Here is a 17,208-nt window from a genome sequence, read left to right as displayed (position 1 = left end):
CAGAACCGTGTGTGTGGCGAACGAACACGGCAAACGACCCGAGACGATATCATCCCGCAGCTGTAAACACAGGTAATATCTGACACACACACACACACACACACGCACGCACGCAAACACACACACACACACACACACACACACACACGCACGCACACACACGCACGCACACACACACACACACACACACACAGATTTATTAGTGCTTTCTTAGTTCACTTTGCATTATTTAAAATGTTCTTTATTTTTCATCACTGATATTTACCTTCTTTGACTTAATTTACACTATTTCTGATTTATATATATAAAAAAATATATATATATATATATATATATGTGTGTGTGTGTGTGTGTGTGTGTTTTCCAAAACATATTTTGTTTAAACTAAAAAAAAGTTTAAAATATAATATAAAATGTTCTTCAGGTACTTCAGGGTCAAGAAAACACATTTCCAACTATACAGCCACACAACAAAATGACTAAAAATGTAAAAAAAAAAAAACTATTTAAACGATTAACGATTTTTTTTTTTTTTTACTCTTAATGAAAAGTATTGTTAAAAAATATAAATAAATAAATTTAAAAAAAAAGGACTAAAATATATGAAAAATGCATTTCGGTAAATTTATTAAAGACATATTTAAATTAGCTATATATTTTCACATTTGTCTTCTTTACAATAAATGATAAAAGCATTATCTTCTGACCTGGTGATGTCTTCAGAAAGCAGCGCCGGCTCAGGAGGATAAAACTTCACGTTGAATGAGAAATTCCAGGCGACGCCTGAAACACAAAACAATCCCAAACACAGTCAGTCGCTCGAATGGAGAACACATGGATCAGACAGATGTTTATTCCCAGAGCGTCTCACCTCTGATCTGCTTCTTCATGTCTTTGGCAGGATCCAGCCAGTTCTGAAACGAAGTGTTCAGATGAGTCACGACTCACTGAATCAGTGTTCAAAGACTCACTGAATCGATACGGTCGCAACTGTACCTTCTGATTCTCCACATCACGGAATGTGATTCCGAAGTAATCTTTCTCCAGAAGATTGAGATGCTCGCAGACTTTGTCGAACAGAACCTGACCTTTATCACGCTTCTGCAGAAAGACACAAACTCAACATGATCGCAAGCACAACGAAAAACATAACACAACACTACAAGGAATAAACTACAAACCAAACCACAATCAGAGATGAGATAAACATTCAGGTTTATTTGTTCTTCAAAGAAAAAATCAGTGACTGATGAGCTGTTTGTTCTCTTTAAATATGGATGTTATCAAAAATGATAAAATACCGTCAACAGACAGAAAACAAACACATTTCACCTCACTTTCAGGAGTGAAGTGTTGTATAAATCAGCGAAGAGAGTGAAATAAGAACTAAGCTTCAGAACATTTGAGAAGTTTGCTGCTCGTAAGAGAAAAAACTCTTTAAAGATTGAAATCTACAGATGCAAATAGATAAAGTGCAATAAAATAAACACTTCAGTGTGTGTGTTTGGATGTTTTGTGTCCACTCGTCTGAAACAAGAGAAGCAAAACAGACCAAAACCTGAGCAGTGCATGAAAACACACAGGTTTGGATTGTAGTGTGGTAGCTTTTATTTTGAAGCAGTGATTGAAAACAACTCCTGTATTTCTGAAATGAAGACCTCCGTGTGATGCAACAGAGAGTCAAACCCTGTAGCTCTCGTCTCACCTCCACCACGCAGGTGTAGTCGCACCCGTCCAGAAGCGTCACCTTCACCTGCATGTTCCTGGGCTTGCGGCTGATTTTGACGGGAGATCGGGTCAGTTTACTGGAGGAGGACCAGTGTGACGTGCCGTCGTCCTCGGCTCCACTGCCCTGACACACACACACACACACACACACACACTTACACCTGTGTTTGTGTGCTCACAAGCTCATATGGTCAAACTCTTGTACTAGGTCTGGCTTCAATTATTGTTTTTATGTCATTAAGTGTTCTTTTATTTCAACAATTAGATTCTCAAATCACAAGAGCGTTTTTTAGTCTCTGCTACTCTGAACAAAACTTCACTAAACATTATTCTTTGATAAAGTTCACAACTTTCAATTTAGTCAACTATCCCTTTAAATAATCTGGACTGTGTTGTTGATTTAATCTTTAAGATTATAGCAATGTGAGAAAGGAGTACCTGCTCTTTCCTCACAGGGGTGCTGTGGGCGGCGGCAGGAGGAAGCTGGCTGTGGAGGGGCGGAGCCGCGCTGGCCCCCTGCTGCTCTGATTGGCTCTCGGTTTCTGTCGTCATTTCAAATCAAACTGTGATCAGAGAAAAATCAAAGACACATGAAAACCAGAGAGTGACAGAATCACACTGAGCAGATCACAACCAAACAAACTACAGCTTTAGATGAACTCAGCATCTCCAGCTGACCTTTGACCTTGATGCCAAACTCTGAACTTCGCGTGAATATGAATGTGAGTCTAAACCGGATTCTGATCAAGTAAAAGGGATTTAACATTCATAACCATTTCCCATGATTCCTGTCTGCTGTGATCGTGACGAATGATGTACGAGATCATGAATATTAATGTGAGTTTGTCTTTTCTCTGTAGGACCGTTTTGAGCGATTATCTGCAGGACTGATTCGGCACATGTTTTGGATCACAGGCATTATGGGAAAGACGTGAGACGGAGAAGAATGAAGAAGCTGAGATGCACATGAATCTGTCTCGTACGAACGGGGACTGATCCAGATCCAGAGAGCAGAGAGAGATCAAACGAGAGAGAGTGAAAGAATCCCATCAGATGAGGAAGATGAAAGCTCTTCATCACATCAAACAGAGCAAACAGGAAGCCAGCCACTGCGTTTCCTGTCCTTTATTAGAATGCCTCTTTCATTTCTGTAGAGGAGGACAAATATAGATTCTGCTGCTGAGGGACTCGAGTGTGTGTGTGTGTGTGTGTGTGTGTGTGTGTGTGTGTGTTCTGAGCGAGTCCTGCATGAGCTGAATGAAGAATCAGCGCTCATCTGCTCAAACAGGAAGATGCCACTATACAAGAATCGTATTATCGTTCTTATTTATGCATCATTCTGAGAGTTCAGCAACCTCCTACCTGTAGGCAGGCTCATCAACATTTGATATTAACCCCACCACAGTGATGTCATCTGCAAATTTAATGTATGTATAGTGAGTATAACAGAGGACCCAGCACATAGCCTTGTGGGGCTCCGCTGCTGAGAGTCAGAGTGGTTGAGTGATGGCCCTCCAACCTGACAGTCTGTGTGCAGTTTGTTAGAAAGTCCTTTACCCAGAAACATAAGTCATCACTGACACACAGGTTAAGCAGTTTGGAGACCATTCTGCTGGGAGTGATAGTGTTACTAAAGTCTACAAACAGCATCTTTACAAATCTTAACAAGTGAAGAGGCTCTCTTCTGATTCATCTATCGTGAAATTAGTAGTGACATGTTTCTCTGTTTCGCAGCATCATGACTGCAAGAGAATAAATCAAAGAATTAAAAATCACAAACGTGATCTCATTAAAATCTCAAATGTTTCTCTAAGACTCAGATGAAGACTGAAGACTCCTGCTGCTTGGATGTTTATCTAGAAAACTCCAGTAATCTCATGTTTGCAATCTCGATATGACTTCATATTTTGACTTCATATGACTTCCTCAGAGCTCATTCAGTAGGATGCCAAGGCTTTTTAGGTCAGGTAGAATCTGCGATCTCTGATTCAGTTCGTTCGCTCAGTGCCGTAGCTGCAGTACACTTTGTTTTCCACCAACTGGCAAGATTCAATTATTGATTCCCAGAAGCAGAACTGATGAGCACATGAGCTTACTCTGTTGGCAATGATTTATCAGAAACCCTAGAATAACTAGATTTTAAAAAATGATGTTTGTCTGTGCAAAGCACAACGTTACGATGCTAGCGTCATGTAGCTGGTTTCGAGTGGCTATGTGGTTGCGGTTTCTAGATGGTACTAGGTTAATGCAATACGCAAATACTCACTGAACTTTATTTGGTCACATCGTTATGAGCACCACTGAAGAGTGAACTAGTAAACAGCACAAATCTCAACTCAATTCTGTTTTCTCAATGTAATTTAGATTTTGAATGTATTTTCATCAATGCATCAATGAGCTCTGGAAAGACACTATATTAATTACATGTAATTCTAGCACTAATAACGGAGCCTTTATCCCCAGGTGAAGGAAAGAAGCAGCTCACTCATCTGATTCAGAATGAAACAGGACTGACATGCGTGTGATTGGCTCAGGATGCTGACAGCTGTGCACTGCCGGGGTCAAAGGTCATGCTGGGGGTTTCCAGCAGGAATCTGTGTGAGCGGCTCACTGTAATGTGTGTGTGTTACGCTCACTGTACCATGATAAACACAGTCTCGGCCAAAGAAGTTATAAATAATAAACTTAATAAATGTACATGAATCATTTAAAGAGATGGTGAAGATGTCCCTGTTGGTGATGATAGTGGTGGTTAACAGCATGTTTACATGTTTTACTATGGTATTTTATGGTCACATGACACGCAGATAAACATTAAAACATTAACTTTTTTGTGTGTTTTATTTTGATTTGCTTTTATAATTTTTTACATTTAATAAAAAAACTTTCATTTTTATGATTTAATTAAACTAATTTAATTAAACTAATTAATTAAACATTTTTATGATTTTATGATTTACATTACATAGGAAACCCACACAGAACTGAAATTAAAAATACCATAAAAACACACTGTAAAAAATCCTGGTACATATTAAGTATCCTGATGTATAAACATAATCAACAAAGAGATTGCAGCGGAACACAATTGTAGTTGTGTGAATGATTTGTTCTGAGGATCTGGTTTAGATCTGAGTCCTTGAGACGTTCTGTCTTTGTCTCTCTGCAGAGGACACGCCGACGGCTCTCAGCCAATCAGCTGCTCCGATACAGGCGTGTGACATGAAGAGCTTCCTGCACATCAATACACAGCTGAGAGCGACGAGCAGCCGCTTACAATCACACAGCAGCATCAGCTGAGCTCTCTTTCCTCTGATCCAGAACTCAACCAGCAGACTGCAGGCGGAGCAATCAACCCCCCCGCTGCATTATTCATGAGCGCAGTGGCCCCGCCCTCAGCCGAACAACCATTAATGAGCTGACAGGAAAAGACTCAAGTTTTTACCATAACTATATAATACACCACACATTCTCTACAGATCTGTGTTTATATAAGAAAAACAAAGACAAATTAAATGTGTTTGAAGACAATCGTGTAACTCAAATCAAAACCCAAGGATCTAACAAAAGTCAAATCCATTAATATGAAATAAATGTAAATTTTCACCTTGATATTCAAAATAAAAATTATGATTTTTTTTCATTGTCTCTATATTTTTAAGGCAGTTAAGCAAAACCAATCTCATTCCTGTTATGCAAACAAATATTATTTATAAAGTTAAATATTTATACATTATAGCAGTATTTGATGTATGGCATTTAATTAATGCAAAAAAAAATAAATAAATAAGAAATAAGATCATAATGTTTGAAGCCCATTTCTGCCATGTAATAAAATAATAAATAAAAGATAATTGATACATTTTATCTCACAATTCTGCCTTTTCATCCTGCCATTGAATAAAACAAGAAAAAGGTAATTGCAACTAATTTGGACTTTTCTTCTGAGAACTGCAAAGATCTCGCAATCCTGAGCGTGAAATTGCTAGGATAAGTCATAAATGTGAAATAAAAAGTCATAATTATCTTTCTTATTTTTGGTTCTGGTGGAAATGGGATTCATTTTCTTTATGAAAAATTGAATTCCTTGTTTTTATTTTAATTTTGAGGTGAAATATGTGAGGTGATTCAACATAATATACCGTATAATGGCCTTTTGCTCTCACAGACGTTTCTCAGCACAAAGCCTTTAGAAATGCATGATAACAGAACAAGAACAATCACATAATCTAGGCCAAGTTTCAAACCCTGAGTGAATTACAGTCAGAAATAGAAGCCGTTCTTCAGTCTGATCTCAAGAGATGCTGCTAAACGAAGGCCAGACAAACACTTCCACAGTGTCAGCGCATGAGAGACTGGAGCACCTCAGCATCAGAGAAGCTGCTGTCCATGGTGCTGATACACCTCTGATTCTGCCATCAACACCTTCACACTCCTGTTGTTACGGAGAGCAGAGCAGCTAAAGGTCAAGATATTCATAAAGTCACACTGCAGAACTGAGTACTAATGTTAAATCACATGAACTTCATATCTGCTGCGTCAGGGATCACGTCACACACTTTTCTACACAATATGAGCTGAAAGCAGCCCTGCACTCAGAAATGGCTAGCAAGAATCACAAATAATACCAAGATTTGGTAAATTAACTAAACTTAGAAAAACTGAAAAACTGGAGTGGTATTTTACTGTAAAATGTACTGGAATAATCTTTGTTTTGCTGCTGTTAATGCATTGCTTAAATGCCATTATTTACACCCTGCATTTAAATAAATAATTCATGAACATTAAACATGAATATTAATCAGCACTTCAGTGGAATTTCTATCATAACTGTAATTCTATAACTTTTTCATAACTCCCATTTGAACGTGTTCATTCTTAAAGAATCTTCGTTTCGAATTATGATAGAATTCCATCCTGATTTCTACTGACTTCTGTGTATTCCTCCTCATCGCGTCATCGCGTCACCGATGAAGGGTACCGCGTGTGACGTCACGCCGGTGGTCAGCGTGCACGCGCAGGCCACACCCACCGCATTGCAGAACCACAAAAACCGAAAGCGGTACCGGTGAAGTTCATAAAGTCGCGTCACGTGACCGTAAAACCGCAGAAGCGCTATGAAACACAAACACATTAACATACACTCATAAAGACGCAGAGAACGCGCGCGCACGAGCGATTTCATGACAGTCACGCGCATGTGTTTCTGCGGTGTGTGTGTGTGTGTCATGACGACAGTCAATAAAAAAACGAATACAACCCTATTTCTATGAATTCTGCTCGATCGTGACTGCTGCTGAAGCACACAAACACGCGCATTAATATCTCTGCTGTAGATCTCCTGTCATTTCACCCGAACACACACAGAAGCACGAGACTGAAGCAGAATAACGGCAGTTTACCGGCTCTGATGCTGCTGCTGCTTCCCGGTGCGCGCGGCGACAGACTGACTGCACACACACACACACACACACACACTCCTACTGCGCATCACACACACTCACACACCCCTTCATAAAGGCGCACACAAACACTAACACACACGCATACACACATAGCTAGATGCACTAAAATCTGAATGTGTGTGTGTGTGTGCAACTCACCGCGTGCTGTTGCTGCTCCGGTCGGTGTGTGTGTGTGTGTGTGTGTGTGTGTGTGTGTCGGTGACCAACATGCTGACTCATCACTAATATCTATAGCTCACTAGATGTATCTCTCACACGCGCGCACACACACACACGCGCGCGCACGCACACAGCAGATGCGAGCAGCAGAGAGTCTGGATGGAGTCCACACCTGTGGAAACATCAGCAGAAACTACAGAACACGAGACACAGCTGTCTGATTCATGAAGATAATCACAGATGAGGCCTGACTCAATCAATATACCCCTGGGAAAACTCACTAATAGAGCTTTTTTAATCGAATAAATTGTTCCTGTGGTATTATGTGATAACAACTCGCAATCTGACTGAAGAAATAAACACACGTCATCCTGACATGCTCAGCTCGTCTCCCTTTTGCTCCAGCAACCGTCTTTCTCTTTCTCATCCAACACTGTCTGCTGTGCATGGATGCATTTCCCATCATGCATCTGCACACACACACACACACACACACACACACTCCAGCAGCAGCATCAGTCTAAGAGACGAGTGTTAATGCTCTTGAGTTCAGGTCATCTGTCAGTCACTCGTCAGACTGTCACTCTGACTCAGGTTCAGCTTCTTTAATGAATATTTATACACTAATTATCTTCTGAGAACCGGTGTGTGAGTGCGGTGTGTGATCTCATTCTCTGCTCGGCTGCTCTGTGGAGGTCAGTGTGTAATCTGGAGCGTCTCAAACAGCTGAAAACAGGCAGAAAGAAGCCAGAAGAACTCATGTGTGTTGTGAAAATCAACATACAAAGTTTGAAAGAAGTCTCTTCTGCTCACCAGAGTTGCATTTATTTGATCAAAATAGTGAAATATTATTCTGATGTAAATCAGCTGTTTTCTGTGTGAATCTGTGTTAAATGTATTTCTGTGATGCTCCGCTGTATTTTCAGCATCATTCCTCCAGTCTTCAGTGTCACATGATCTTCAGAATCAGAATAATATGATGATTTACTGCTCAAGAAACATTTCTGATTATTATCAATGTTGAACACAGTTGTGCTGCTCAATATTTCTGTGGAAACTGTGATGCATTTTATTTTTCAGGATCCACAGATGACAGCGTTTATTTGAAACAGAAAATAAAAAATAAATGTCTTTACTGGCACTTTTGATTAATTTAATGTCCTTGATGAATACAAGTATTAATTTCTTTCAAAAGAAACATCACACCAACCCTTAGCTCATGGATGTTAGTGTTCACTGATATAATGAGAGAGAGATCACAGTGTGATGCTGAAGGTCCTGCTGTGAGAGATCAGGGTAGAAATGAGCAAAGCTTTTATAGCATCCGCCTGAAACACTCCTCCATTAGAACAGAAGAGTGATGTGCTGACTGTGAGCGAGAGACACAGACACAGAGAGAGAGAGAGAGAGAGAGAGAGAGCTTCAGCTGAGATCACAGGATCTTTAGCTACAAACACCAGTCAGTCATTATTACTGTGCAGAAATTACACACTTCACCATCAAACATCACACAGTGCAGAACAGAAAAATAGAGAAGTACAATAATGGAGAGAAAACACATACCAGACACACTACAAACCACTAACAACACCTTAGCCACTACACACACACACACACGCACGCACACACACACTGCTGATGCTCTACTCTCCGTCTCGAAGCGCTCATGCCGTGTGTCCAGTGAGACATGGAGTGTACGGTGTGTGTGTTCTCGTGTGTGGAGTGTGTTTCTGATCAAAGGATAATGGAGATGATGAGCAGAAACAGCTCTGATAACAGATTACAGCAGCTTCTCTCATGTGCTCTGATTGAGTCATTCACTCTAAATGTCCATTACCCATCATGCATGATGCATTAACATAGAGTCCCGCTTGTCTGAATACAAATACACAGACGCACGGCATTGTGGGTACTGATGGAGTCACACACACACACACACACACACACTCATTATTCTCTGGGAGTCCAGATGAGTCCAGACCGGTGTCTCTGGAGGAAAGCAGAGGTCTGGAGTTCACAGAAGGCTGTTTTATCCTCTCAAGCCTCCCACGAGACCAGAAACCCCTTCACTAATTCAGACGGTCCAGACGGGACACAACACAAGAAGCTCATTCTGCTCACAATCATTCTCTCGATACACTCAGGTCATAAGAACTAATTGAACAACTATCAGGGACTCATTAAAAAAGCTCGAAAATCAGAAATAAAACACTGTTGAAAGAAGGTTTATTCAAACTACTGCATGAGACGTTTAAAACAGTTTCTCCAGGTAACACGTTACATACATAAATATATCAAATATTATAAAATCTAAAAATCTTAAATGAATTAAAATCTTCTTAAGAGCTTTAAATCAATTTTATTATTATTGTAAATCCTTTTATTGTAAAGCACTATGAAATTCCATGTGTGTGAAGTGTGCTGAAGAAATAAACTTGCCTTGACTCATTTCTCATTTATTTAGAGTATTAATATTTTAGTATTTTAATATTTTCCAGTTGTTGTGTTTGGAAAAAGGCATAGAAAAGATATGATATTGTTTGGTCGGGATGTTTGATTGGAAGATTCTGACTGGATCCAGTGTTTTAATGGCACTGATAAAGAGTTCAGAGAGATTCCAGGTGTACTTCAGCAACTTAGATACTAACCTAGTTTTTATTAATATTTTGAATCATTTTTTTTTCATTCTTACTCTTTACTCTTAGTTATTTTAATATGAAACATGTTGCATTGGCAACAAGCTGAAATGGAAAGTTTTTTATATTTTATTTTATTTTAGGGTTAGGGTTACACACACACACACACACACACACACACACACACACACACACACACACACTCACACACTCACACACACACACACACTCACACACTCACACACACACACACACACACACACACTCACACACTCACACACACACACACACACACACACACACACACACACACACACACTCACACACACACACACACACACACACACACACACACACACACTCACACACTCACACACACACACACACACACACAGACACACACACATGTTTGTTTTTGTGTAAAGTGTGTTCATCCCATAGGTGTAATGGTTTTTATAATGTAGAAACTGTATATTCTATGGTCCTTCACCAACCCTACACCTAACCCTAACCCTCACAGGAAACTTTGTGCATTTTTACTTTCTCAAAAAAACTCATTCTGTATGATTTATAAGTGTTTTGAAAAATGGGGACATGGGTTATGTCCTCATAAGTCACCCTCTCCTTGTAATACCTGTGTCATACCCATGTCATTATACACAGTTGTGTCCTGATATGTCACAAAAACATGCCACACACTCACACACTCACACACACACACACACACACACACACACACACACACACACACACACAAACACACACACACACACACTCACACACACACACACACACACACACACACACACACACACACACACACTCACACACACACACACACACACACACACACACACACACTCACACACACACACACACACACACACACACACACACACACTCACACACTCACACACACACACACACACACACACACACATCACAGCTCTGATTGTAATTGAACACTCACAATCTAACCACTAAACACCAGTGTAAGACCATGAGCATTCAGACAGAACCAAAATAAAGCTCAGTCCTGATCCAGAACACACACACACACACACACACACGCACACACACACACACACATGGTCTTAGTCTGGTCTAGGTCTAACAGGGTCTGGTTCTGATCTGGATCTGCTATTGACACCAACATTGCAGGCCAACAACATTTATGGGAAGCAGTTGTTATTATTGTAAACTACAACTAGAAACTATTAAACACATTTCCATTAGTTGAAATAAAAAAGCCTCAACTGCTATAAAATAAATTATACAATATTATATTATTTTATTATAAAATTAATAAAAGATGAAAAAACTTTAAGTACATTAAACTTAAATATATGAAATGTTTTTATTTTTATTTCAGTTATTTCAGTTGTTATTTTCAGTTATTTCAAAATGACTTGTTTTTTTTTAGTTTAAGTAATAGAATTACTAAACTTAAAATAGAAATGAAAATGAGTAAAATATAAATAGACAATATTTCTTAAAAATTACTTAAAATTAAAATTATTATTAAATAATAAGAATAATAATGTAAAATATATTTTAAAAATGAAATATATAAATAAACTTGTTTTTGTTATTTAAGGTGCAAAGACAACAAAGACTAAAAGTACTAAAATTACAAAAATTCAAATGGAAATAAAACTGTAAACAGACATTAAATAACAACAACAAACTCACTCAAAGTTTAGCTATAGTTAAAATGAAAGAAGATGATACGAAAATAAAAACTAATTTTAAATATTTACAAATTTAAAATATATAATAACCTAAACTTATTTCAGTTTGTTTCAGGTACTAATTCATGATTTCTAATCTTCACTTGATTTACTGTACTAAAATTACTCAAAATCAAATGAAAAAAAAGAAGATTTTTTTTAGATAAAAAAACTGAATAAAATGAATGAGCCTTTAACTAAAGCTTGTGAGACCTAGCAACAGTAACCGAGGGGTGGAGCTGAGAGGAGGATCGGTTCAGCTGTGTTCAAGTTTGATATGATCAGGAACAGATGGACTGTAGACTCACTGTACAGAGCAGAAATCACATTCAAACAAACCCCGATCAACAGTTTACTCCAGCCAAGAGAAGCTCAGAATCCTCTGCAATTTATGCAACAAAAGCATCCGGAAGCTTCCATTCAAAGAAAACAAGAAGTCACGAGGCGACAGACAGAGAGAGACAGATAGAGACGGAGATATACAATACTGTAACTCAAATGTCATGCCAATAAAGCAACTTGAACTTGACAGAGAGAGACGAGAGGTTTGTGTGTAATAGCTGGCCTTTAATCCAGAGCAGATCTAACCGAGACACACTGGACAGAACGCTAAATGTTAGGATAAAACATGGAACGCTCTTATACCTGTGTATTAATATCTGATATACGTTCTGAGATCAATATCTGCAGAATTCTCAAAGTTAGTCTTTATAACCTTTAAATAACATTATAATCAATGTTTAACGTTCTTAGAATATTATAAATAAACAGTTAAATAACGTGCTTTTTGGAAGAAAGTAAAGTTTGTAGAATATTGTATGCAATGCTTTTGTAACCTTTAAATAAAATCAGAATTACAGAAAGAAAAGTTTTAATAACATTAAAACAAAGTTAGTAGAATGTTGTAAAAAAAAAAATCGTAACCTTTAAATAACATTAGACGTTAAAATAAGAAAAATAAAGATTTTAAAGTTGATAGAATATCAAAAACCAATGTTCAAATAATGTCAGATTTTGAGTAAAAAAAAAGTTTGTGTAACCTCTAAAACAGAAGCTTCTTTTGAGACAGAAACGCTGGACATTTCAACATTTTCAGAATATTAAAACTACATTTTCAAACATCTTGTGTAAAAATACAGTTAGAATGTTGTAATTACGTTATAATTATTATATTATATATTCTTATTATAACTACGGCAAAAAAACTCAACATTTTACTGTTCTTAGAATATTAAAAAGAACATTCAAATAAAGTTCTATTTTCATAGAAACATTTGTGTCACTTTCAACGTTCTAATCACGACAATAACACTTGGACATATTAAAAAGAAACATTCAAATAAGGTTCGATTTGGAGTGAAAGAAACACTTTTATAATCTTTAAATAAGGGTTTGATCATTTGACATTTCAACGTTTCGCAAACACACTGTTTCCATAATGCTTTTATAACCTACATTCTTTAATCTGGGGATTTACTGTCAGAGATTTCTGTAGCATGCATCATCTATATTTGGATCTGATCACAAGCAGTGCATGATGTTATGCAGAATAAATCCATAAACTCACCAGATCGAGGGTCATCCAGGGGTCCATCAGCAGGTCACGTGATGATTCAGAGGCCAGAGAGACACAGAGAGATGGTTTAAAGTGTGTATATGTGTGTGTGTGTGTGTGTGTGTGTGTGTGACACGGGAAACAGCAGAGCCAGACTCGGTCCGGACTGGAATGCTGTGCGCGTTCTGGAGCGCGCCGGACCATCTGTGGCGTCGGCCGCGCGCACAGCATTCCTGTCCGGATGGAATCTGTCATTTAATATTCTCATGGCTTCAGTTACAGATATAAATAACCATTAACACACAGTCTACAGAACAGAGAGAAACCAAATGTCCTGAAGATATAACAGAGAAAGAAACACTGAGGAAAACACAAATAAACCCACTAACGCGTTAATTAATGAGCTGAACAGCAGTGCGCGTTCAGGAGAGAACTGTGTGTGTAGTGAATGAATGCGGGCGCGCGCAGCGGATCAGACACACAAACCCCAAACACACACTGCTGTGAACCTGCGATAGATTCAGAGAAACAAGCCCACCTCTGATTCCTTCACTTTGACACAGCGTCCTGAGGTCCTGAGGCAGTAATCCAGAGCAGATGAGGATGAGGATGAGGCTGGACCCGTGATGAAGATGTTCGGCAGCAGCAGCTGTGGATCTCCGAGCGCAAACGTGACCACACCCACTTATGATAATGAGCATGCTCAGAGCGCGCCCTGATTGGCTCACTCTGCTGTCGGTCAGACTGATGATAACATCTGCTCTTTAGTCCCGATTAAGAGATCAGACATCAACAACTGACGGAGCAACTATTTATATCAGCTTTTCATTACACTGTCAAAATGATTTCGATGTTGTAGATGCTTAATTTACAAGATTATTGAAGCATGTTTTACATGCATTTAAAAAAAGAAAAACTTTAATTCAGTTTGTTATTTGCTGCTCATTTGTAATCATCTATAAACATTTACTACAATTTAGAAATAAATAGATTTCTGGGTAAAATCACCCATGTAATCTGAGCGACAGTCGAATCACTTCCAGCTGAATGAATCTCAGTCAGATCAATAAATTCATGATGGGAATCAGTCTTTCACAGAGCCTGAATCTGATGCAATTCCTCTGAAAACCTTCCACCTAAAGCCTTTAATTCCTGAGGCATCAGTGGATCTGACAGCGTGACGTCTGTTAGATGGCAAATGTTCCTCAGAGACTGAGTCTGTCTCTTATAAAGCAGCACCAGTGCAGACAAGCTTTATTACAACAGCACTTCTGCAGAAGAGGAGCAGAGATCATATGCAGCATGAATAAACATGAAAAAAAGGTCATTGCAACTCTATATCTCACTCATAAACTCATAATTGCCAGATATTGATTCAGTGATGTCATCGTCCAGTTCAGTTCTGCTCAAACAGTGTCTGTGAAATCAAGCCAACAATAGTATTTGCCAGAAATTACGTTTCCCCAACTAAGCAAGCCAAAGGCGATAGTGGAGAGGAACCAGGTCTCATCATGATCCATTAGGGTTAGGGTCACCCGAGTAAACCAGAGACAGATGAGAGAAACACAACACAATGTGTGTGTTTTTGGCTCAACTGGTCGATGCACAGACACTCAGGAGAGAATCACCTGCACAGAAACACAATCTCACATTACACTCCCTACAGATGCACTTTAAACCTGTCTGAGCCGCCAAATAACCCCAGAACAGAAGATCTCCGAGCTCATCTGCAGAGTTTGGGAACAGAAGTTTGGCTCATCAGTGTCTGCCAGAAATCTGACCGGAATATTCATCTGAAAAACACAAAAACACACTTCAAAACAGCTTTGGTTCTCACTGGAGCATCTGTTGGACATCCTCATGTCTGGTAAATGATCAATTCCAGAGTTAAAAGCATCACCATCGAGCGAACAGAGGATATGATGCAGCTCAAACTCAATGCTAATCTGTTTTATCAAGCATGTAATCATATTTTTCAGCACAAATAAATTGAAGCATGCATCATTCCTGCAGAAGTGGAGCGATGGCGCTCTCTGTTGGACAGAGACACAGTTCAGGAGACAACATTCAGTTTAACATTTCAACTAATACTTTTCATTAAAGTCTCTCAAAGGATAGGATAACAGGATGATAACGACATAATAAACAGACAAATGTAGTTTAATTATATTATGTATGCAACAAGTACCTATACTTTTATGATGGTTATGTTTTAAAATCATTGTGATGATGCGACTGTGATTCCACAGCAAACCAGAGATCAGAGTCATATGAATATTACATAAACCAGATGAACATCATCATCATCATCATCAGATCTCCGTGTTTGTCTGGTTTCGTGTCTCTCAGGATTCAGATCGACTCTCACAAACTCAGAAAATCAGTTATGATCAAAGAGTCTCATTAATATGCATCAATAAATGAGTCAGTGAGATGAATGCAATATTGATCTCTGATTATGTCACTGACTTCATACTAATGTGAAGATTTCTGTCTGTCTCTATTTCTCAAAGCTCACGAAACATGTAAAAGAAAAAAAAAATGTTTTTGTCCATATATAAATATAATTAAATATCAACATTAAATATTCATATAATTAATTGTGCTTTTTTTTCTTTTTTTGCATTGTGATTATTTTCATGACAAATAAAACAGGATTATTACAGTTAAAAACTAAAACCTTATTTTATTTCAGCTAGTTGTCAGCATTTTTCATTTTGTTTAGTTAACGTAAAGTATTTAAATAACTTAAACTAAAGAAAAACTAACAAATAAAATGAATAAAACCTTATACACAATAATAACATTTTTTTTATTAAAAATGACAAAACCACAACTAAAACAACATAAAAAAATCCAATTCAAAATATTAACAGAAACTATAATATAATATCAATGATACTAAAATAACACTGAATTAAACATATTATTTAAACTGTATTGAGCATTTATACCTCAAGATCATATCTGTTTATTTTTATAGCATTTACATTATTATTATTATTATTTTAGGATAGAGTAATAGGATCATTTAATAATTTAATATTTTATTTTATTCCTTATGCAATGCAAATATAACCGCATCTTTTTTCTTTTGGAGAATGTGTTGTAATGTGAAGTGAACGGGTGCCACCGGGCGGCGCTGAAGGATTCATCAGTTTCTGGGTGTATTTATAGAAGCAGCAGCCATTATTAAACTCTTCGGTGTGTTTCTGCTCCTCTGATGACTCTGTGCCCTCACTCACACCCATAATGCACTGCGTGCTCCAGACATCACTCTAAACACCAGCTGCATGCTCTCAGTCATCCATGAAAGCTGGGAATCTGTATTTTGCTGAACACGGCTGCAGTGCATGCTGGGAGAACAACAGTGTGTTTTGGCAGGGTTACATAAACAGAATTGACTGTTACATAATGCAATTCAGAAGAATGAGAGCTATTTTAAACCATCTTTTATCTGGAATCGAGGTGTTAACCCTTCGCTGAACATAAACAAACGGAGTAAACGCTGCTGTGATGAGATCTGCGGATGCTGACAGTGTTTCTGTGTTTCTCTCTGAACTGAGATGATGAGATATTCTCTGACCGATAATGTGTCTGCTTTTATCTTGATCAAACACAAAGCTTTATTTTCTGTCAAACACTGAACAAACACTGTGCAGCCATCAAACTGTCATCGGATTTTCATTCACAATCTCTGAAAGGTTGCAATTATTTCTCAGTCCTGCTGATATTTTCAACAGAACAAAACAAAAAACCCCTCAGACTTACAGAGATACAGAATAACACTGAGACTGGACCCAAACCAATATATAATTAAAATTAAGAATTAATTTCGCTAACCCTAATATTAAATATGTTTACCGTAAAAGTGAACATATTAATAATTATTATTACTATTGTTAATAATATATTATCTAAATTGAACTCAGAAT

The 17,208-nt window shown here is 38.0% G+C and overlaps 1 protein-coding gene across 11 annotated transcripts in view; it reads right to left on the bottom strand.

Moving 5' to 3' along the window:
* The window catches only part of epb41l3a (erythrocyte membrane protein band 4.1-like 3a), a 34,638-nt gene extending 20,649 nt beyond the window's left edge, over positions 1-13,989 (bottom strand). For 7 of the 11 annotated variants that reach the window (XM_026241563.1, XM_026241569.1, XM_026241573.1 and 4 more), the window contains exons 1-7: positions 13,812-13,989; positions 2,167-2,270; positions 1,706-1,852; positions 997-1,101; positions 872-914; positions 708-783; positions 1-79 (exon numbers count right to left, since the gene is read on the bottom strand). The exon at positions 1-79 is cut by the window's left edge and continues 140 nt beyond it. In XM_026241563.1, the coding sequence (XP_026097348.1) occupies positions 1-79; positions 708-783; positions 872-914; positions 997-1,101; positions 1,706-1,852; positions 2,167-2,270; positions 13,812-13,974 (717 nt within the window). In that variant the 5' untranslated portion in view covers positions 13,975-13,989. Of the gene's footprint in view, positions 80-707; positions 784-871; positions 915-996; positions 1,102-1,705; positions 1,853-2,166; positions 2,292-13,285; positions 13,774-13,811 lie in introns of those variants that run through there. The other 4 variants (XM_026241570.1, XM_026241574.1, XM_026241571.1 and 1 more) reach the window with 3 other exon arrangements.
* Positions 13,990-17,208: the final 3,219 nt, after the last annotated feature.

Source organism: Carassius auratus, linkage group LG49B (assembly GCF_003368295.1).
Source record: "Carassius auratus strain Wakin linkage group LG49B, ASM336829v1, whole genome shotgun sequence".
In the NCBI taxonomy this organism is placed as follows: Eukaryota; Metazoa; Chordata; class Actinopteri; order Cypriniformes; family Cyprinidae; genus Carassius; species Carassius auratus.
This window is presented reverse-complemented; position numbering and strand designations above follow the sequence as displayed.